The sequence below is a fragment of the Gadus morhua genome, chromosome 23 (assembly GCF_902167405.1).
Source record: "Gadus morhua chromosome 23, gadMor3.0, whole genome shotgun sequence".
NCBI lineage: Eukaryota > Metazoa > Chordata > Actinopteri > Gadiformes > Gadidae > Gadus > Gadus morhua.
Window position 1 is genome coordinate 15,231,936 of NC_044070.1, and position 16,493 is coordinate 15,248,428.

At 44.5% G+C, this 16,493-nt stretch overlaps 1 protein-coding gene across 1 annotated transcript in view; it reads left to right on the forward strand.

Annotated features, from left to right (window-relative positions):
* The window catches only part of ctnnd2a (catenin (cadherin-associated protein), delta 2a), a gene marked incomplete in the record, with an annotated part of 225,286 nt that overhangs the window by 71,629 nt on the left and 137,164 nt on the right, over window positions 1-16,493 (forward strand). Inside the window, 1 exon segment of the mRNA XM_030349534.1 lies at window positions 9,364-9,476. Coding sequence (XP_030205394.1) covers window positions 9,364-9,476 — 113 coding nt within the window.

The window sequence follows — 16,493 nt, forward strand, 5'->3', positions numbered from 1 at the left end:
TAAACAGGGCACCAGGTAATTATAACAAAAATAAAGAAAATAAACCTCTGAAATATATCCAGATCCAAGTAGAATATAACTCATGGATAAATTAATCTCTCTCTCAGCTGGTAGGCGGAGAAGTGCTGTAGGGATGAGAGCCCACATTAACTAAATATGGGATGTGTGTTTCTCTATATTAAGAACTGAGCAGTTTCAGCACTGTTGAGACCCTGATTGCAATTGTTGACTCGCTTTTTTTGTCATCTTGTTCCCATGGGAGTGAGTGTGGTACTTTGTGTGTCTGTGTGTGTATGTGTGTGCATGCCCATGTATGCATACATGTTTGTGAGTATATGGGGCAATGAAAGCTAATTTCCTGTACTGTCTTTTTTTTTCACTCACCGAGGGAGCAGAAAGTTGTTTTTGTCTATTGCTTCGTGTTTATGAGGGCATTATTGACTTTTCTATCAAGCGGAATGAGAGAGAGAGAGCGAGAGCAAAAGTTACAAGACAAAGCGAAAGAGAGAACCTTTGGGGAACGGTGAATTGAAAATTCAATTGTTGTACCGTGGGTTCTAATTAGACATCACAAGATATTAGGGAGAGAGAGAGAGAGAGAGAGAGAGAGAGAGAGAGAGAGAGAGAGAGAGAGAGAGAGAGAGAGAGAGAGAGAGAGAGAGAGAGAGAGAGAGAGAGAGAGAGAGAGAGAGAGAGAGAGAGAGAGAGAGAGAGAGAGAGAGAGAGCGTGAGCTATCAAAAACAGCCAACTGTGAATGTTCTCTCACTCACACACACACATACGTGAACATTTGAACTCATATTAAAGCTCGCCAGCTTATTGGATCGCTTTCTTCTCACTGATTTCGTCCCACTATTTTCTTCCCTCTGTTGACATTCTGTTTCTCTTGCCCATGTTATTCTCTCTGTACGCTGTCTCCCTCTTCCTTTATGTAATGTCTGAAGACCAAAGCTATGGTAATGTCTGCCATAATGAGGACACTGAGAAAGTTCACTTGAGACTGGTATGCGTGTGTGTCTGTGACTGTGTGGGGGGACATGCCAACTTTGTCATTTTGTTGGCTTAAAATGTAACCTGTTCATGTCAGCTTTAAAAATATATTGGCAAGACATTGTCAAATCACACACACACACATGCACGCCAACATTCACACATAATAAACAAACAGACGCATGTCAGGGAATTTCCAAGCGACATAGTGAAGAGATGATTTCAATTCCGCTCATTGAGCCCTTAAATAATTTAACGAGGGATGAATCTGTCAGTGATTTGCCGCGTTTGAGCGTTAGTATTTTATATGGCATATAAAACATTTTTGTGGCTCCAGCTGTTGGCAGTCACAAACCAGAACTGATGTTGTTTTATGAAGGAGCATTACCGGCTGAAATACAAACAGACACAACTCGTCGCTTGGTGGCCCCTGGTTCCTCTTGACTGAACTAGATCTGAAATCTGACTCATCCTGTGCCCGCTAGTCTGAGGCTAGTCGATGAGGTCACCACATGGTGGAACCTACTTGTTGTCTGGTGACTATTCTATTCACCAACTATATTGGGATTTTTTAAATTATTTCGTATTGACATTTGATGGCCGTTAACTCGAAGACAACCACACAATCTCCAAAACTGTGATAGAGTTAGGGCCTCTCACGGTGGCTAACCAACCTGGAACCTTACTCAGAGCCCTCACAGATATATCAGTGATGTTTGGTGTGTTATCCCCGTATTAGAGTTACACCTTTGCAAGAAAACAGCACGGCAGCTGCACAAACTGCTGCCTCCTTCAACTGTAGTTTTCTTATACCCTACTAGGCTCGCAGCAGATGAGAAATGTAGATACTTTATATGTATACCCTATATACTCCTGGTACTCTCCCTGGTCGTATTAAATAATGACACAATTCACTGTTTTGTTGTCCATGGCAGTCAGGGCCCCCTCCCTGCCTCTCCTCTCCTGTTGTAACTGTGTTTGTAGATTCAGCGTCCGCTGAGGATAAATGAATGAACGTAGTGTTGCGTGGTGTTGTTTTATCTCCTGTCCCTACAGGCTCTACTGTCTCCACAGTGTTGCCCAGCCCTGCAGTGTTAAAAACAGGCCGCCGTCGCGATCTAACATAGTTACGCAATGAATTACTCTGATTCATTTGTTGTTGTTGTTTTTTTTTACTTTACCCGGGGAATAGGAGCGGGGGATTGGTCAGACGCTTTATCCATCATTTAGGATAATTATATTTGGAGGGACGGAAGTAAACACAAAGGCGAGAGAATGATCTACATGGGTTGCTAGCTCCAGTCTTTGGGGTAAAAGGGCGCCGGTAGTTTTTTTGTGCTATTCTCTGCTGTTTTCTCACACCCAATGTGCGGCCTTATTATAGAGAACTTTTCCGCCGTTATGCGTGCGTTGCATAACTCTGGCAAGACAAACCCCCCCCCCCTCCCCCCCAACTGCAGGACTCCATATCAGCTAGTACGCTCGCATGCACGCACACACGCATGCACAAATGCACGTATGTACGCTTGCACGCACACACACATACAAACTCTCTCTCTCTATTTCTCTCTCTTTCTTTCTCTCTCTGTCTCTGTCTGTCTCGCTCTCGCTCTCGCTCTCGCTCTCGCTCTCGCTCTCGCTCTCTCTCTCTCTCTCTCTCTCTCTCTCTCCCCCCACACCAGTAATCGCTCACTCGTACATGCATAGACATTAACATTCACACGCATCATCACAGCCAAACAACCCACACTTAAGGGAGCTGCAGTGCGGTAATTGAAGTCAAGCTTGGCCAGTATAGCAACAGATAATTAAAAAGTACATATCTTCAAGAATAAGTGTTTCTCGTGGTGATAACGTAGACGACTGTGGAAGTCGTACGCAGGAAGGAAGTTGGGAGAAATGAAACCATGTTGTGTTTGTTGCCTGGTGACTTCTGCCCGCCATATGGCTGTCACAGCTGCACACAGCGAAAGTCCGCTTTACAAACAAAGCAAACGCACGTTCACAGAAAGAAGTACGACATCACAACGATGTTTAGTGTGTGCAGCACTGGGAGTGCTGCACACAGACTCCCACATAGGCATCTACACATACAGACTACACATAGGCATCTGTAACCCAGAGTTACGTGGCACAAAGTTTAACAGATGGCGAATTGAGAAAAACTATAGCAACACAAATATTTTTTGTATCTAATCTGTAACAAACAAATTAGATGTTAGCATTTGAAATGGGGATAAAATAAACACTTTTAATAAGAAATAGTTTGCGTCACACACTCTCCGTCTCTCTCTTTGTCTCTCTGTCCCTCTCTCTTTCTCTATCTCTCATTGTGTGTGTGTGTCTCTCTCTCTCTCTCTCTCTCTCTCTCTCTCTCTCTCTCTCTCTCTTTCTCTATCTCTATCTCTCGTTGTGTGTGTGTGTGTCTCTCTCTCTCTCTCTCTCTCTCTCTCTCTCTCTCTCTCTCTCTCTCTCTCTCTCTCTCTCTCTCTCTCTCTCTCTCTCTCTCTCTCTCTCTCTCTCTCTCTCTCTCTCTCTTTGTCTCTCTCTCACTCTCTCTCGTTGTCTCTCTCTCTCTCGCTCTCTCTCTCTGGGCAGATGACATGACACCCACTACCAGGACTTGGGTTCACAATAGACATGGTGTCAAGATACAAGAAAGATGTCTTTAACATGGTCCGGCTATTCTTGTAATCTGTCTAGTTCTGTCCATCCTGATGAACATCCCCCCCAACCCCACACACACACACACACTAAACCAGGCCCTCAGGCACTGTCAAACAGGCATGTGCATAAAACACACACACACACACACACACACACACACACACACACACACACACACACACACACACACACACACACACACACACACACACAAACTCCTTGCACCCGTCCCCACACAGACACACGCACACAAGCACACACACCCACACACATACACAGACACTCAGACACACAGACACACATATACACACACACACACACACACACACACACACACACACACACACACACACACACACACACACACACAGAAAAACACTCCTTGCATCCGTCCCCACACAGACAAACACACCGACAGACACACACACACAAACTCACACCCACACACACACTTACAGAAAGAGTGGCTCAGGTGTCCCTCTCTGCCCCCCTTTCAACCTGCAGAAGTCTCAAATGACTGTCATTAACAAAGACATCTCTGTCTCCTCTGTTCTGCCTCCTCCCTCTCCCCCTTCTCCCCTCCTCCCTAACTCTATCTCCTTCCTCCCTTTGCCTCGATCATCTTTTACGTTTCACACATCAAAATGGCCGATGAGCAAAAGTGATACTGCGTACGTTTAGTGGAGGGCTTTGTGGTTGAACCTGTGACCATGTATTCATTTCAGCGCATCGGGATGCAGGTTAGATTCCCACCCGTGGTCCCATCCTACAAGCAGTTTCCACTCTCCTTCAACCAACCATCCATAAAGGAACCGCAAATAATTGTATAATAATTACAAAGAAAACCATGTAAAAATGTATACAGCTAGAAAACTATGCTTTTGTATCACACCTTCCCATCTTAACTCTGGTTACGAGACAATACAAGGAGCATTAAGAAAATAGCGGAGGAAAAGCACAGTGTGAGACCAGAAAAGTTGAGTAGTGGGTGGCAAGGAGTTTATTACAGCCTGGAAAAACCCACCACAGCCACGTAGCCTTGAGTTGCTGCCAAAGACCTCCATTTACCCTCTGGTCAATTCCAATGCTCACGCTGGTAGCATAAGGAACCAAGACTTAACTCAAGCCTTTCTAAGGCCAGAGACTCGGAGAATGAGGGAGAGAGAGAGCGAGAGCGAAAAAGAGACGAATGAGTGTAGGCAAATTTGAAAAATACGGAAACCAGGGGAGAAGGAGGTTTGAAAGTGGACCGGATTTATGGGGTAAAAGAATACGGAGTGATCTGTGTGCACGTGGGGCTTGTGGTGGGGGGGGGGGGGCTGGTGGTGTGTGTGGGGGGGTGGAGTTTAGTATGCACAAGAGGAGTGGGAGACTAGTGACCTTTTTATCAGGCGCCATTCAGTCGCCATTCTTCTTCCTTTATTCCGCTCATTTTTGTCTCACTACTCATTTCTTTGTATTGATTGGCGTAGGGCAAGTGCGATAGGGCGAGAGGCGAGGACAGAGTGAGAGAGAGATTTATAACGAGAAGGTCATTGCTTGGTTTGATGACGTTTTTTGTGTTTTGTAAAAAAACACTAAAGAAATACCAAGTGGCTTATAGCTACTCATAGGCCACTTCATGCTGCTAGGATCTCATTGCTGGTCGGTACAGACACACACACACACACACACACACACACACACACACACACACACACACACACACACCAACACAAATACACTAACAAACACACCCACACACCCCCCCCCACACACACACACACACACCCCCACAAACACACACACACACACACACACACACACACACACACACACACACACACACACACACACACACACACACACACACACACACACACACACACAGACACACACAAAAACTCACTCAATCACTTGTGTATGGATATATTAGAGCATTGTAAGGACTGTATGGAGTCAGATGTATTAGTACTCTCTGCATTCATACTAAAAGGAGAATGTGTATATCTGTGTGTATATACATATATAGTAATATTTGTATTTATATGAATTACTTTTGCATGAGCAAAATCTTTCATTGAATGAATGCATCTCACTTAACTATGTAAGTTATCGTTTAACTTGTTGTAAGTCAAATTAACAACACCAGTCAAAGTTTAATCAATTTGTGGTGAGGGGCAAAAGGAACTGGCTCAAAACCTTAAAGCACTTGTCATTTTACCCATACTTACTGGGAGAACCAATGGGGCTGGACTCTCTCCTTTGCAGCTCCCTTATTGGTCAAGTGCAGCTTTGACTCAAGTGTGCCTCCTGACTTGGATAAAGTGATTCTCTACCTCACACTTTATGCAAGCGATTTTTATGGACCTCCACCATGCTTTCGTTAAAATCTGATTGTAGAATAGTAATGATCCTGCCATGATCATTAATATGATCACAATGTTCCATGGAAATCTAAATCGCTAAAACATAGTTTATCCAAGGTGGAGTTAACAATATTGCTATTTTATTTTACTCTTTACACTGAGTGCTGAGGCATTTCTATTTCCCATTACCACCGTTATTAACACATGAATATAGTTATTACAATATTAATATAGTTATTATTACTAGAGAGACCCAGGGGCTGACAAGACCAACCACTACCTGGTCAAAAGCACACACACAAAGGTTCAAGTGTGTGTGTGTATGTGCCGGGAGGAGCAGGTGTGTGATAGGTCAGTGAAGCTGTATGTGTGCTGTGTCCGTGTGCGTGCGTGTCCATATGTGCGTCTGTGTGTGTGCAAACGTGCGCGTGTGCTTGTGTGTGGAGAGGAGTCGAGACCTACTGGATAATAACTGCAGCAGGGGGGGGGGGGTGGGGGGGGGGCGGGACCACATGGTTGCCATGGCGACCTTTGTTGCATGCGCTTTTGTTCTGGCTGGAGAGAGTAGTAGGTAGCAAGCATAAGCACACACACGCACACACACACACAAACACACGCACACTATGCAGTGGAATCTTACACCATGCCTATTTTTGAGACCAACTCACTGAGGTAAAGCAGGGATCTCCACCAAAGTGCAGGATCGCCATGGCTCTGATTCCCTTTAGCTGGCAAGGCAATCACATACCTTTCCTGTCCTAGTATTCAGATATCGATGTGTCAGGAATTATCTGGTTCAATCATGTTCAACGTTGCAGCATGATACAGTTTAAAATGTATCCATCCTGGCAAAACTCATGAAAGGAGAAAAGGCTACATTTTTGAAAGGAGAGAAGAAACGACTTTAGGACTTGACGGCAAATCTTTAAGCAAGGTTAGTACTTTGTGCTGTACCCTTTTCTACTAAGTTGCAATATTTGCATCTCGCAAAACTACCGGTGCAATTTCTGAATTGAAATCCTTTTTTGTTTAATGATTTTCCAAGTGTGCCATGTATAACATACTTCCAGTTCTGCACTTGTTGGAACAAGAAACTTTCTGAGCTCTATTGGTACAAACAGCAGCAATCAATGTCTGCATTAGTTTTTTCTAGGAAGGCTCTAATGAGAATCAATTTGCATCTTAGAAGAAAAAGGCTTCAGCTTCTGATAGTAATATTTTTCTTCTTTTTTTACTCTCACACAAAACATTGTCCAACTGCGCCAATTACATTCCCCTCAGTGGACTTTAGATTTCCAAAACGTTTTATTTGTATTTGCAGTTTTGGCTCATCAGAACACTGCAGACACTGCGTCCTTTTACCCACACGTGTAGAAGGAAACTAGTAATCGAAAAGATTTCTCAGATCCTCCTCCGCATGTTCAGGAAACTCACTTAGCGAACGTCTGGCTTTCCTCAATCTGCCACGACGGCATTACATCGCCATCGATCAACCTAACTCATCCGGAGGCATTAAAAGCGCGGGATTTAAAAGCAATGAAAACTCGTGACAGATGTTTGCCCAGAATAGTTCAACGTGTTGAAATAATTGTTCTGACAAGTTCACCCAGTGTTTTCAGCACATATAGGCTGCTGTGTTATTTCCTTAATGCCTCGTAGATTAGCATTACGCCTACTTTAGAGAAGAACCGCTAAGCAGCCAAGCAGTGACGCCTAGCTGTTAACCAAAAGCCGTAATTTACCAATACAGCGTTTACCATTACGGCTTAAACACCAGGCAGCAGTCACGCACTGTCTGAGCCTATAACATAAGTGGCAAAAGCGTACGAGAAAAGGCAGTCCCAGGAAATGCAGAACCCTACACTGCGTGTGCTGTGTGTGCATTAAAGTATGAATGGATGAAAGGGTACAGATGGTTATATGAGACTGAGGATTCCCATCCAACGGTGCGTTGGGTTTCTGTCGAATTCAAGCGTCTACTTCCCAGAATGCTTAGGGACATTGATCCTGGAGTTTGGCCACAGAGGAAGGGGAAGAGAAAGGTGTGCCTGCCGATATGTAGTGATCAGGTGTGTGTGTGTGTGTGTCTGGGGGAGAGGTAAAGGAGAGGATAGATGAGGTTGAATCATGCTGGGGTGTAGTGTCTATGGCACCCTGGGGATTGGGGTCGAAGAGATAGAGATAGGGACCGGGAGGATCATTCCATTCAGTGCCTCAAATGGCTTTTGGACCGGCCTCCCTCTAACTTACATTCTCTCTCTTTCGCTCTCTCTTGCTCTCTCTCACTCGCTTAAATTTTTGCTTTCAGCCTCTCCACTGCAAGCAAACGCAAACACACACACACACACACACACACACACACACACACACACACACACACACATACACACACACACACACACACACACACACACACACACACACACACACACACACAATCCTTTTTCAGTGGAGTTTGCTGCAATATCGATCTGCTGTGTGGCTGTGATTAACCGGGAAGCAACACACAGAGGCATACATGCACACTGGCAATGTTGCTCGTGCACACACACACACAAACATCCACACATGCACACATACACACACACACACTTAGATCTCTGGCGTGAAAGCTCCACTGTCTGGCTAAAAGTGGGGATGACTGATACACCGATGCACCATTAAGTCACATAAATAGCTAATGCATTTAGGATACTGACCAACCACACACACACACACACACACACACACACACACACACACACACACACACACACACACACACACACACACACACACACACACACACACACACACACACAGGCACAGCCATGCACACTCTGAACAAACACAACGTTATGTGGACTACAAATGTGCACACTGGGTCTTTCTGAGCCGCTTGGTTGTTGAAAAATCACATTTGGGGAAAATATTGCAGAACATGACAATACGGAAATAACTTCAATGTGCATCATATGCTCATGGAAGGAGCTGCTGTTGAAAATGGATGTGTGAAATACTGCACACAGCAGTTGCATCTGTATGTATAAGTGTGTGTGTTGCAGCGGTCTTAACAATGCTTCATAACATCCCCTAGCTCATGCATGTGGGATCTCTTTTTGCCTCCAGCGGTTTTAACTCCCTGTGCTCACAGGGAATCGGACTAACACTAATAAATGGCCCAAGACTAAGTGTGGAGAACCCACAGGGTCCAGTGTATCAGGTTCTGTCCATTGTTGTCTGCTGGTGCAGAGCGGGAGATAGGAACTGCTGCAAAAGACATCACATGTCTCTCTCTCACTCTCTCTCTCTCTCTCTCTGCCCCCCTCTCTCACTCTATCTCTACCTCGATCTCCCACTGTCTCTCTCTGGCCACAGGAGCTGCAGTTTGAGCGTCTGACCAGAGAGCTGGAGGCGGAGCGGCAGATCGTGGCTACCCAGCTGGAGCGCTGCAAGCTGGGCTCCGACGCTGGCAGCATGAGCAGCATCAGGTATCAAGGACCTGCCTTACGTGTGTGTGTGTGTGTGTGTGTGTGTGTGTGGGGGTCTGTGTGTGTGTGTGTGTTTGAAGAATATGTGAGTGTATGTCAGTCACCACATGCTCGTCAACGCATCAAGTGACACACATGCTCTCTCTCTCTCTCTCTCTCTCTCTCTCTCTCTCTCTCTCTCTCTCTCTCTCTCTCTCTCTCTCTCTCTCTCTCTCTCTCTCTCTCTCTCTCTCTCTCTCACCATACACACATACAGACACACTATCTATTGTTATGCAACAATTCTTTGTTAATCAGTGACTTCAACTTCTGTACAATTTGAGAGTTCAACACGCCTGTGTGTGTGTGTGTTTGTGTGTACGCATATGTGGGTGCGCACATGCCTATATCCACGCTTGTGTGTGATGATGATTGAAGGCGTGCCGGGGCAGCATGTGGGACGTCCCGCCTGACACCCTGAGATGATGAGTGCAGCATTATGCCTCCACTGTGCGATGGCGTGTTGTCATCAAGAGGCCTGTAGGAGGTGTCTTCCTCAGCTCCCACAGCGAGGAACTCTCTCTCTCTCGCTCTTCATCGGCACGTCCTCAGAGCGATGTCGCTCCGAGGACAACCCCCCCCACACACGCCCTGCTGAGAGCTGCATTCATCAGCTAGATGGAGAGGGGTGGAGAAACCATTACACAGGCCCATAAGAACTGAGATTCACACACACACATACACACAAGCACAGAGGCACATAGTCACACTTAGAAACACAGACACACGCACACATTGAAACACATAGGCATGAAAAATGTGCTTAACAGATATAGTGTGTACAAAGGGACTCAGACACACCCAGAAACTGTCTCTCTTTCTTTCTCACACACACACACAGACCCTGGTGATAAATGTCCCGGGCAGTGTCCCCGATGTAACCACATTCATTATCTTATGTGTCACGGCACCGGTCCACACCAACTCTACTTCATTATGTTTCCCAATTAGAAGCCTAACCTTTGTGTTCCGACGACTGAGAGCTCAAGCCAGAGAACGTGAGTGAGAAGGTGCTAACTAGGCAGGAAGGAGTAGAGAGGGTGGAGAGTGGACTGAAGGGGTAGGTTAGCTGTTCAGCCTGCAGGTTTCTTTTTTAGGAAGCAGAGACCAAACTGTTCCCTTGTTCAATTGTTGCGTTTTCAGCGATTTCTTTGAGTCACCTGATCATAGGGATATTCGATACGTTGATTCTGTCTTGTGTATTCTTCAACATGGAGTTGTTATTTCTTAGGCAAATGTCTGTTTCTGTCTGGGATAGTACAGGATTCATGTCTATGCATTGCTCTGTAATCGCATGCCATCATCACCAATTAATTATAGAGTATGTTAATTGCTCGCTATGTGTTAGGCACCTACTTTCTACGGGTATGTGTGTATGTGTGCTTTTGAGTGTGTGTACGTGCAGAGAGTGTGTGTGTGGATGTTATTGAATAATGCTTGGCTGTCATGTCTCAGGGAGAGATAGATGGGTGTGCGGTGTGCACACATCCAGCAGCTCTCTTGCTCCCTCTGTCCTCCTGGGTTAGTACACAGCTCTACGTTGGTCATGGAGAACACGCTTTATTTGTCTCAACTCCCTTTCCTTTCACTTTACGTGTAAATACAGTTAGGAATCTGAAACTGATCGCCTTAGTACAACAGGCACCTGGTTATTATGCGGTCAAAGGTGGCTTTGTCGATCTCCATAGACTTCATCAAGTCAATTCATCTGACCTCACCATAGTCATCAACAAAGTAAAGTGAAATTAATCATAATGTGGATTTGGGAACACACGGCGTCTCCTTGTTTAGGGACATCCCTGTGTAGACTGATGGGAATATTGACACAAAATAAATATTTTACAAATTGCGGTGGGAACAGAAATCCCTTTGTCGCATTGCTTTCAAGCTATATTAGCATGCAAAAAGCATTGCCAATTAGGGCATTGGAACCAGTAATAATGTGCTGATGCATATGAGAAATAGACTTTTGGGAAATTTAGTTTTAAGCAAATGGGCTTTAGCTGATGTTTGCAAAATACAAAATACTGTGAAACAGGATTCAATGATCATGTTAAATGCAGACAATTAAATTAGTGTGAACTGCAAATCAATGTTGATGCAGGCTCAGAACAGTAGATACGATTATAAACACATAAAGCTATACAACATACAACAAATCCATCAAGATGTAGACCTTTCAGACCATAATATATGAAGGGCATTAACTTTAACTATTGGGTTTGAACTGTGATTTGAATTTGGTTCAGATTTGGAGTAAATGATTTTCCTAACATCATATTATATTTTTGCTTTATTTCATGAACTCTAGCATTACAACTACAGTAAGAGATGGCTTCATACATAGGTTAAACAAAATGTGACAGCACAAGGCAATGAAGAAACAAAGTAGGTCAAATGTTTTTAATTTTGCCCATTTTCTTTTTTGGGGGGATTATTGTGTTTCCTTTCTCCAGAGTTGAACAGATGTTTTGCACTCTTGGTGAAGCTGTTTAATATTACATCTTTGTTTACGTTTGATCCCCATGCTTTCTGCCTACGTCTCCAGCTCACAGTCAATTCAAATGATTAAAATCATATTGGACAGTGTATTGTTCTCATCAATACTAGTGAGGCTTAGACCTCTCTCTCCTGAATAGCTAGCACTGAGATATTATCAGCGGTGTCAAATTAACTAACCAAACCCTCTAAGTGTCTATCAACGTCTCCTCCCACACTTATACAGCATCAGCCAATCAAAATTGAGCTTGTGCCTGATTCCCGCCTCCCGTCTGCAGACACACATGCTGATAGGCTCTTTATGCTCTCACAGCACGTAATTCAGCTGGGGCGAGATAAGGAATGAATCTGGTTATGGTTCTGTCATTAAAGGCCATTACATGTCATGTCCTCGCATTTGCGATTGTAAAGGTATGACTAATGTGACTTCAAATAAGCTAAGCCTTCTCATGCCTTTTCATGCTCGCTGTATAAAAGGCATGTCTAAATCGTTAGACATGAAAGATGGGTTTGGATTCAAGCAACCCCAGTTAGCATTAAGGCTTTATTCTAATAATTTGGTCACTATTTTAATCAAATCGTACTATTCATTTGAAAACCATGCTTAAATGCGTAGTTAGTTAGTTATACGTTCCTGGGGAACAATTTTCCACAAAACTGAATGTCAACGAGAGAAAGCAACAATTCAATATACACAGATCATTGCACAACAAGGAAAGACAGTAACATGTAATTCATAAAAACACACACACACACACACACACACACACACACACACACACACACACACACACACACACACACACACACACACACACACACACACATACACATATTAACACAAACACAACCACACACACACACACACACACACACACACACACACACACACACACACACACACACACACAGCCACCCAGACACAGACACACAGACACACACACGCACACACACACATTATATCTTATGATTACATTTTCATTCAGGGCATTTAGCAGATGCTTTTATCCATTTGCCAGATGAAACATGTTTCTTTTATCAAGTCTAATATATAACGAACAAATCAACACAATTAATTAATTTTTTAAAAACAGCATTGCTATGCTATCAGTAATGCTAATATTCAATGCAGAAACGGAAAAGAGCATTAGCTTTGTGTGCCCCGAACATGCATGGCATTTAGGGTGGCGTTCACCATAACATTACCGGGACGGACGGACAGAGCACATAAGTGGCTGAGTGACATAGTTGTAGTCCATTAGGACCGGAGCAGCGTAGTCTTAACGGATAGGAAGCTGACAGACGTCTACTAAGGCTGATTGATCGGCCGTGGCGTTGACACACATTCAGCACCATGGACAGTTCCCCCAAGAGCCATTTAATGGAGATTTATGTTGGTTCAAGACATCGCCCTTTTTAAAAGGAAAGTTATCACAAAATGTAACCCTAGCACTATCACATCCCCCTCCCCAATCTTTCATATCTGATAATAGATTTTAAATATTTTACAGTACGCAAAGTGTGTTTGTTGCCCGTGAGTGTGCATGAGCAGACCTTGTGTGTGTGCATCTACCATCCCGGTTTCTTCACTTATTATCACATTATGATTGCTACCTGTGTCACATACGTTAAAACCAAGGTGACATGAGACACCCTTTCCTTTGTATGGGTTTCACACCATGACAGCCGACGCCATGCTTCTGTGGTTTGTACATCTGTCATCGCTGTGCGTCATGTCAGTGCCCTTCAGTTACACATCCGTTTTGAGTGTGTACATTTGATTGACGGCATAGAGTATGCTCATTCCAACAGATTATGTTTGTTTCATCTGGCCGGGGGGAAGGGAATTTAAATTATAGCATATAGTACATGAAAGAGAGTCAGCCTTATTGGGGGGCTGGGGGGGGGGGGCTATTCAAATTGACGGTGTTGACCTTTCCTTTTCACCTCTGTGTCATCGCTCATCTTCCTCACCGGTGACAGGAAGTGGCTAAATATAGAGCTGGAGCGGTAGCAGCCTTTTAGCGTGCTCTCTGTGAACAGGTGCAGAAGCACAACCCAGAGAACCGTGTCGAAGCGTCGCAAGCAGGTAGCAAGACATGCAAAACAGGCATTCAGGGAGACAGAGACACACATCGAAGAGCAGTGTAAAGACATGCAAACAGGCATGCAGGTAGACAGAGAGACAGAGGGAGGAGCAGGTTTGCAGATGGGCAGCTGAACAGACAGACAGGTAGGCATATAGACAGGACAGAGAGACAAATAGGCGGAAAGACAAACATGCATGCCAGCAGACAGACAGGCAGATAGATAGACAGACATGTGTGCAGACAGATAGACTGTCATTATATCTGACAGATAGATGGGCAGGCCGGCAGATATGTAGGCAGACAAAGAGGCAGGCAGGCAGATAGGCAGGGAAAGAATGAAAGTATTTCATGCTATTTCCTGACATTCTCCCAGAAATAGCTGTGTCAGTCATCATAGCTGAGTTGTGTGTCCATTGCTTTCTTGGCATGAACATAACAGAGAGAGAGAGAGAGAGAGAGAGAGAGAGAGAGAGAGAGAGAGAGAGAGAGAGAGAGAGAGAGAGGGAGAGGGAGAGGGAGAGAGAGAGAGAGAGAGAGAGAGAGAGAGAGAGAGAGAATGTGTGCATTTGTCAGGATTTGTCAGGATGCAATTATGTCTCAGTTATTTTCTGGAAAGTTCAGTTTTTTGTGCTTTTGTAGTGCGCGTTTCGTTTCTTCGTTGTGCGTTTCTCCATTTTTCAAAGCGTTCTGGCAGCATCGGTGTGCATCGGTGTTGTTGTGTTTATGAGGCCCTAATGCTGGCGTCGGAGTGGATGCCGTCTCACAGCCTAGGCCCCTTGATAATGCCTCTACTTTGGGGGGCTCCAACATCTGGTCACACTGTGCATGGTTGGCAAGCAACATGACGCACGCCATATGACAACAAACCCAGAACACAAGAAGGGAGGCCGACACACGATTAGCACACACACACACACACACACACACACACACACACACACACACACACACACACACACACACACACACACACACACACACACACACACACACACACACACACACACACACTTAAATCACACCAAGATACTTACTTGCACACAGTTACACACGCATACAAAGACACACACACAACCACACACACACACACACACACACACACACACACACACACACACACACACACACACACACACACACACTCACATTGACACATCCATTACACATCCACTTACACACACAAGATAAATGTTGACATCTTTGCACTAACACACAGACACATACACACACACACACACACACACTTGCACTTGAGTCACACAGCAGTCTGCTACTAATTGATCAATTTCCCCCCCTGTGTAGACGGAAGTGAGTGGCAACAGGTGAGAAACAATCTTCCCTGCAGGGCCGTTCATCCTGGCTGACCGCCACATGAACCTGCAGCATGAACCTCAAATGGCCTGAAACTCTATTATTTCATTGTCTTGTTCCAGGTATTCTTCTTGTTTTCATGTTTCGTATCGATAGTTCAGATAGCAGCATCATGAGCCTAAGGGAAAGTGAAAAACTGCTTCCTTTGATCTGTACTGTGCACTAGTGACAACGAGGTTTACCGAACAGTTCATGTACTTGTGACCTTGTGTCAGGGTTTTGACTGGCTTCAGAGTGGGAAGCCGTTAGTGTTTAATGTGTGAGCGAAAAGGTTTTTCCCCAACCTTTGTGATCATTTCCTCTAAATGTCTCCTGGTATTTGTGGTTTATTTTGAATTATGCAAATTTTATGTATTAGCTAGCATGGGACTAACAATAATCATGAATGGCAACGTCCACTCTATTTACTCGGAACTAAGTAATATCGTTCCCTTCTTAACAGTTACTGATTATGGGGTTAGTCACCGAAGAAAATATACAGGTCGTAATTTCCCGAACACTGACTGAATTCCTCCTGAAACAATGTGATGCAATTTAAAGGTCCCATGGCATGCCACCAGGTGTGGTGTGATTAGCCAGTACAAGACGTTTTGGAAATCTGCCCCTTATGACATCACAGATGGGCGTGTCCACCTAGATGTGTGACAGATAGATGAGCAACGTTTGCAACAGTCCACTGGGTAGGCTGGTAGAATGATCTATCCAGCACACGTCTAGGTGGACACGCCCACCTGTGATGTCATAAGGGGCCGATTTCCAAAACGGCTTGTACCGGCTAATCACACCACACCTGGTGGCATGCCATGGGACCTTTAAGAGAAAAACGACACAGTTGTAAGCCCTTACAGCCACTGAGAACATACAATTTGGAGAATACTGGAATGGAATGTACATCCATTTTGAAGTGCTACTGCCTTTCATGACTAACAATGTATATGTTGATACCGTGAGGATATTATGATGCAATGATTTCAGTGAAAGAGGTAAAAATTACAAGGAGATCACAGAAAAGTAATAC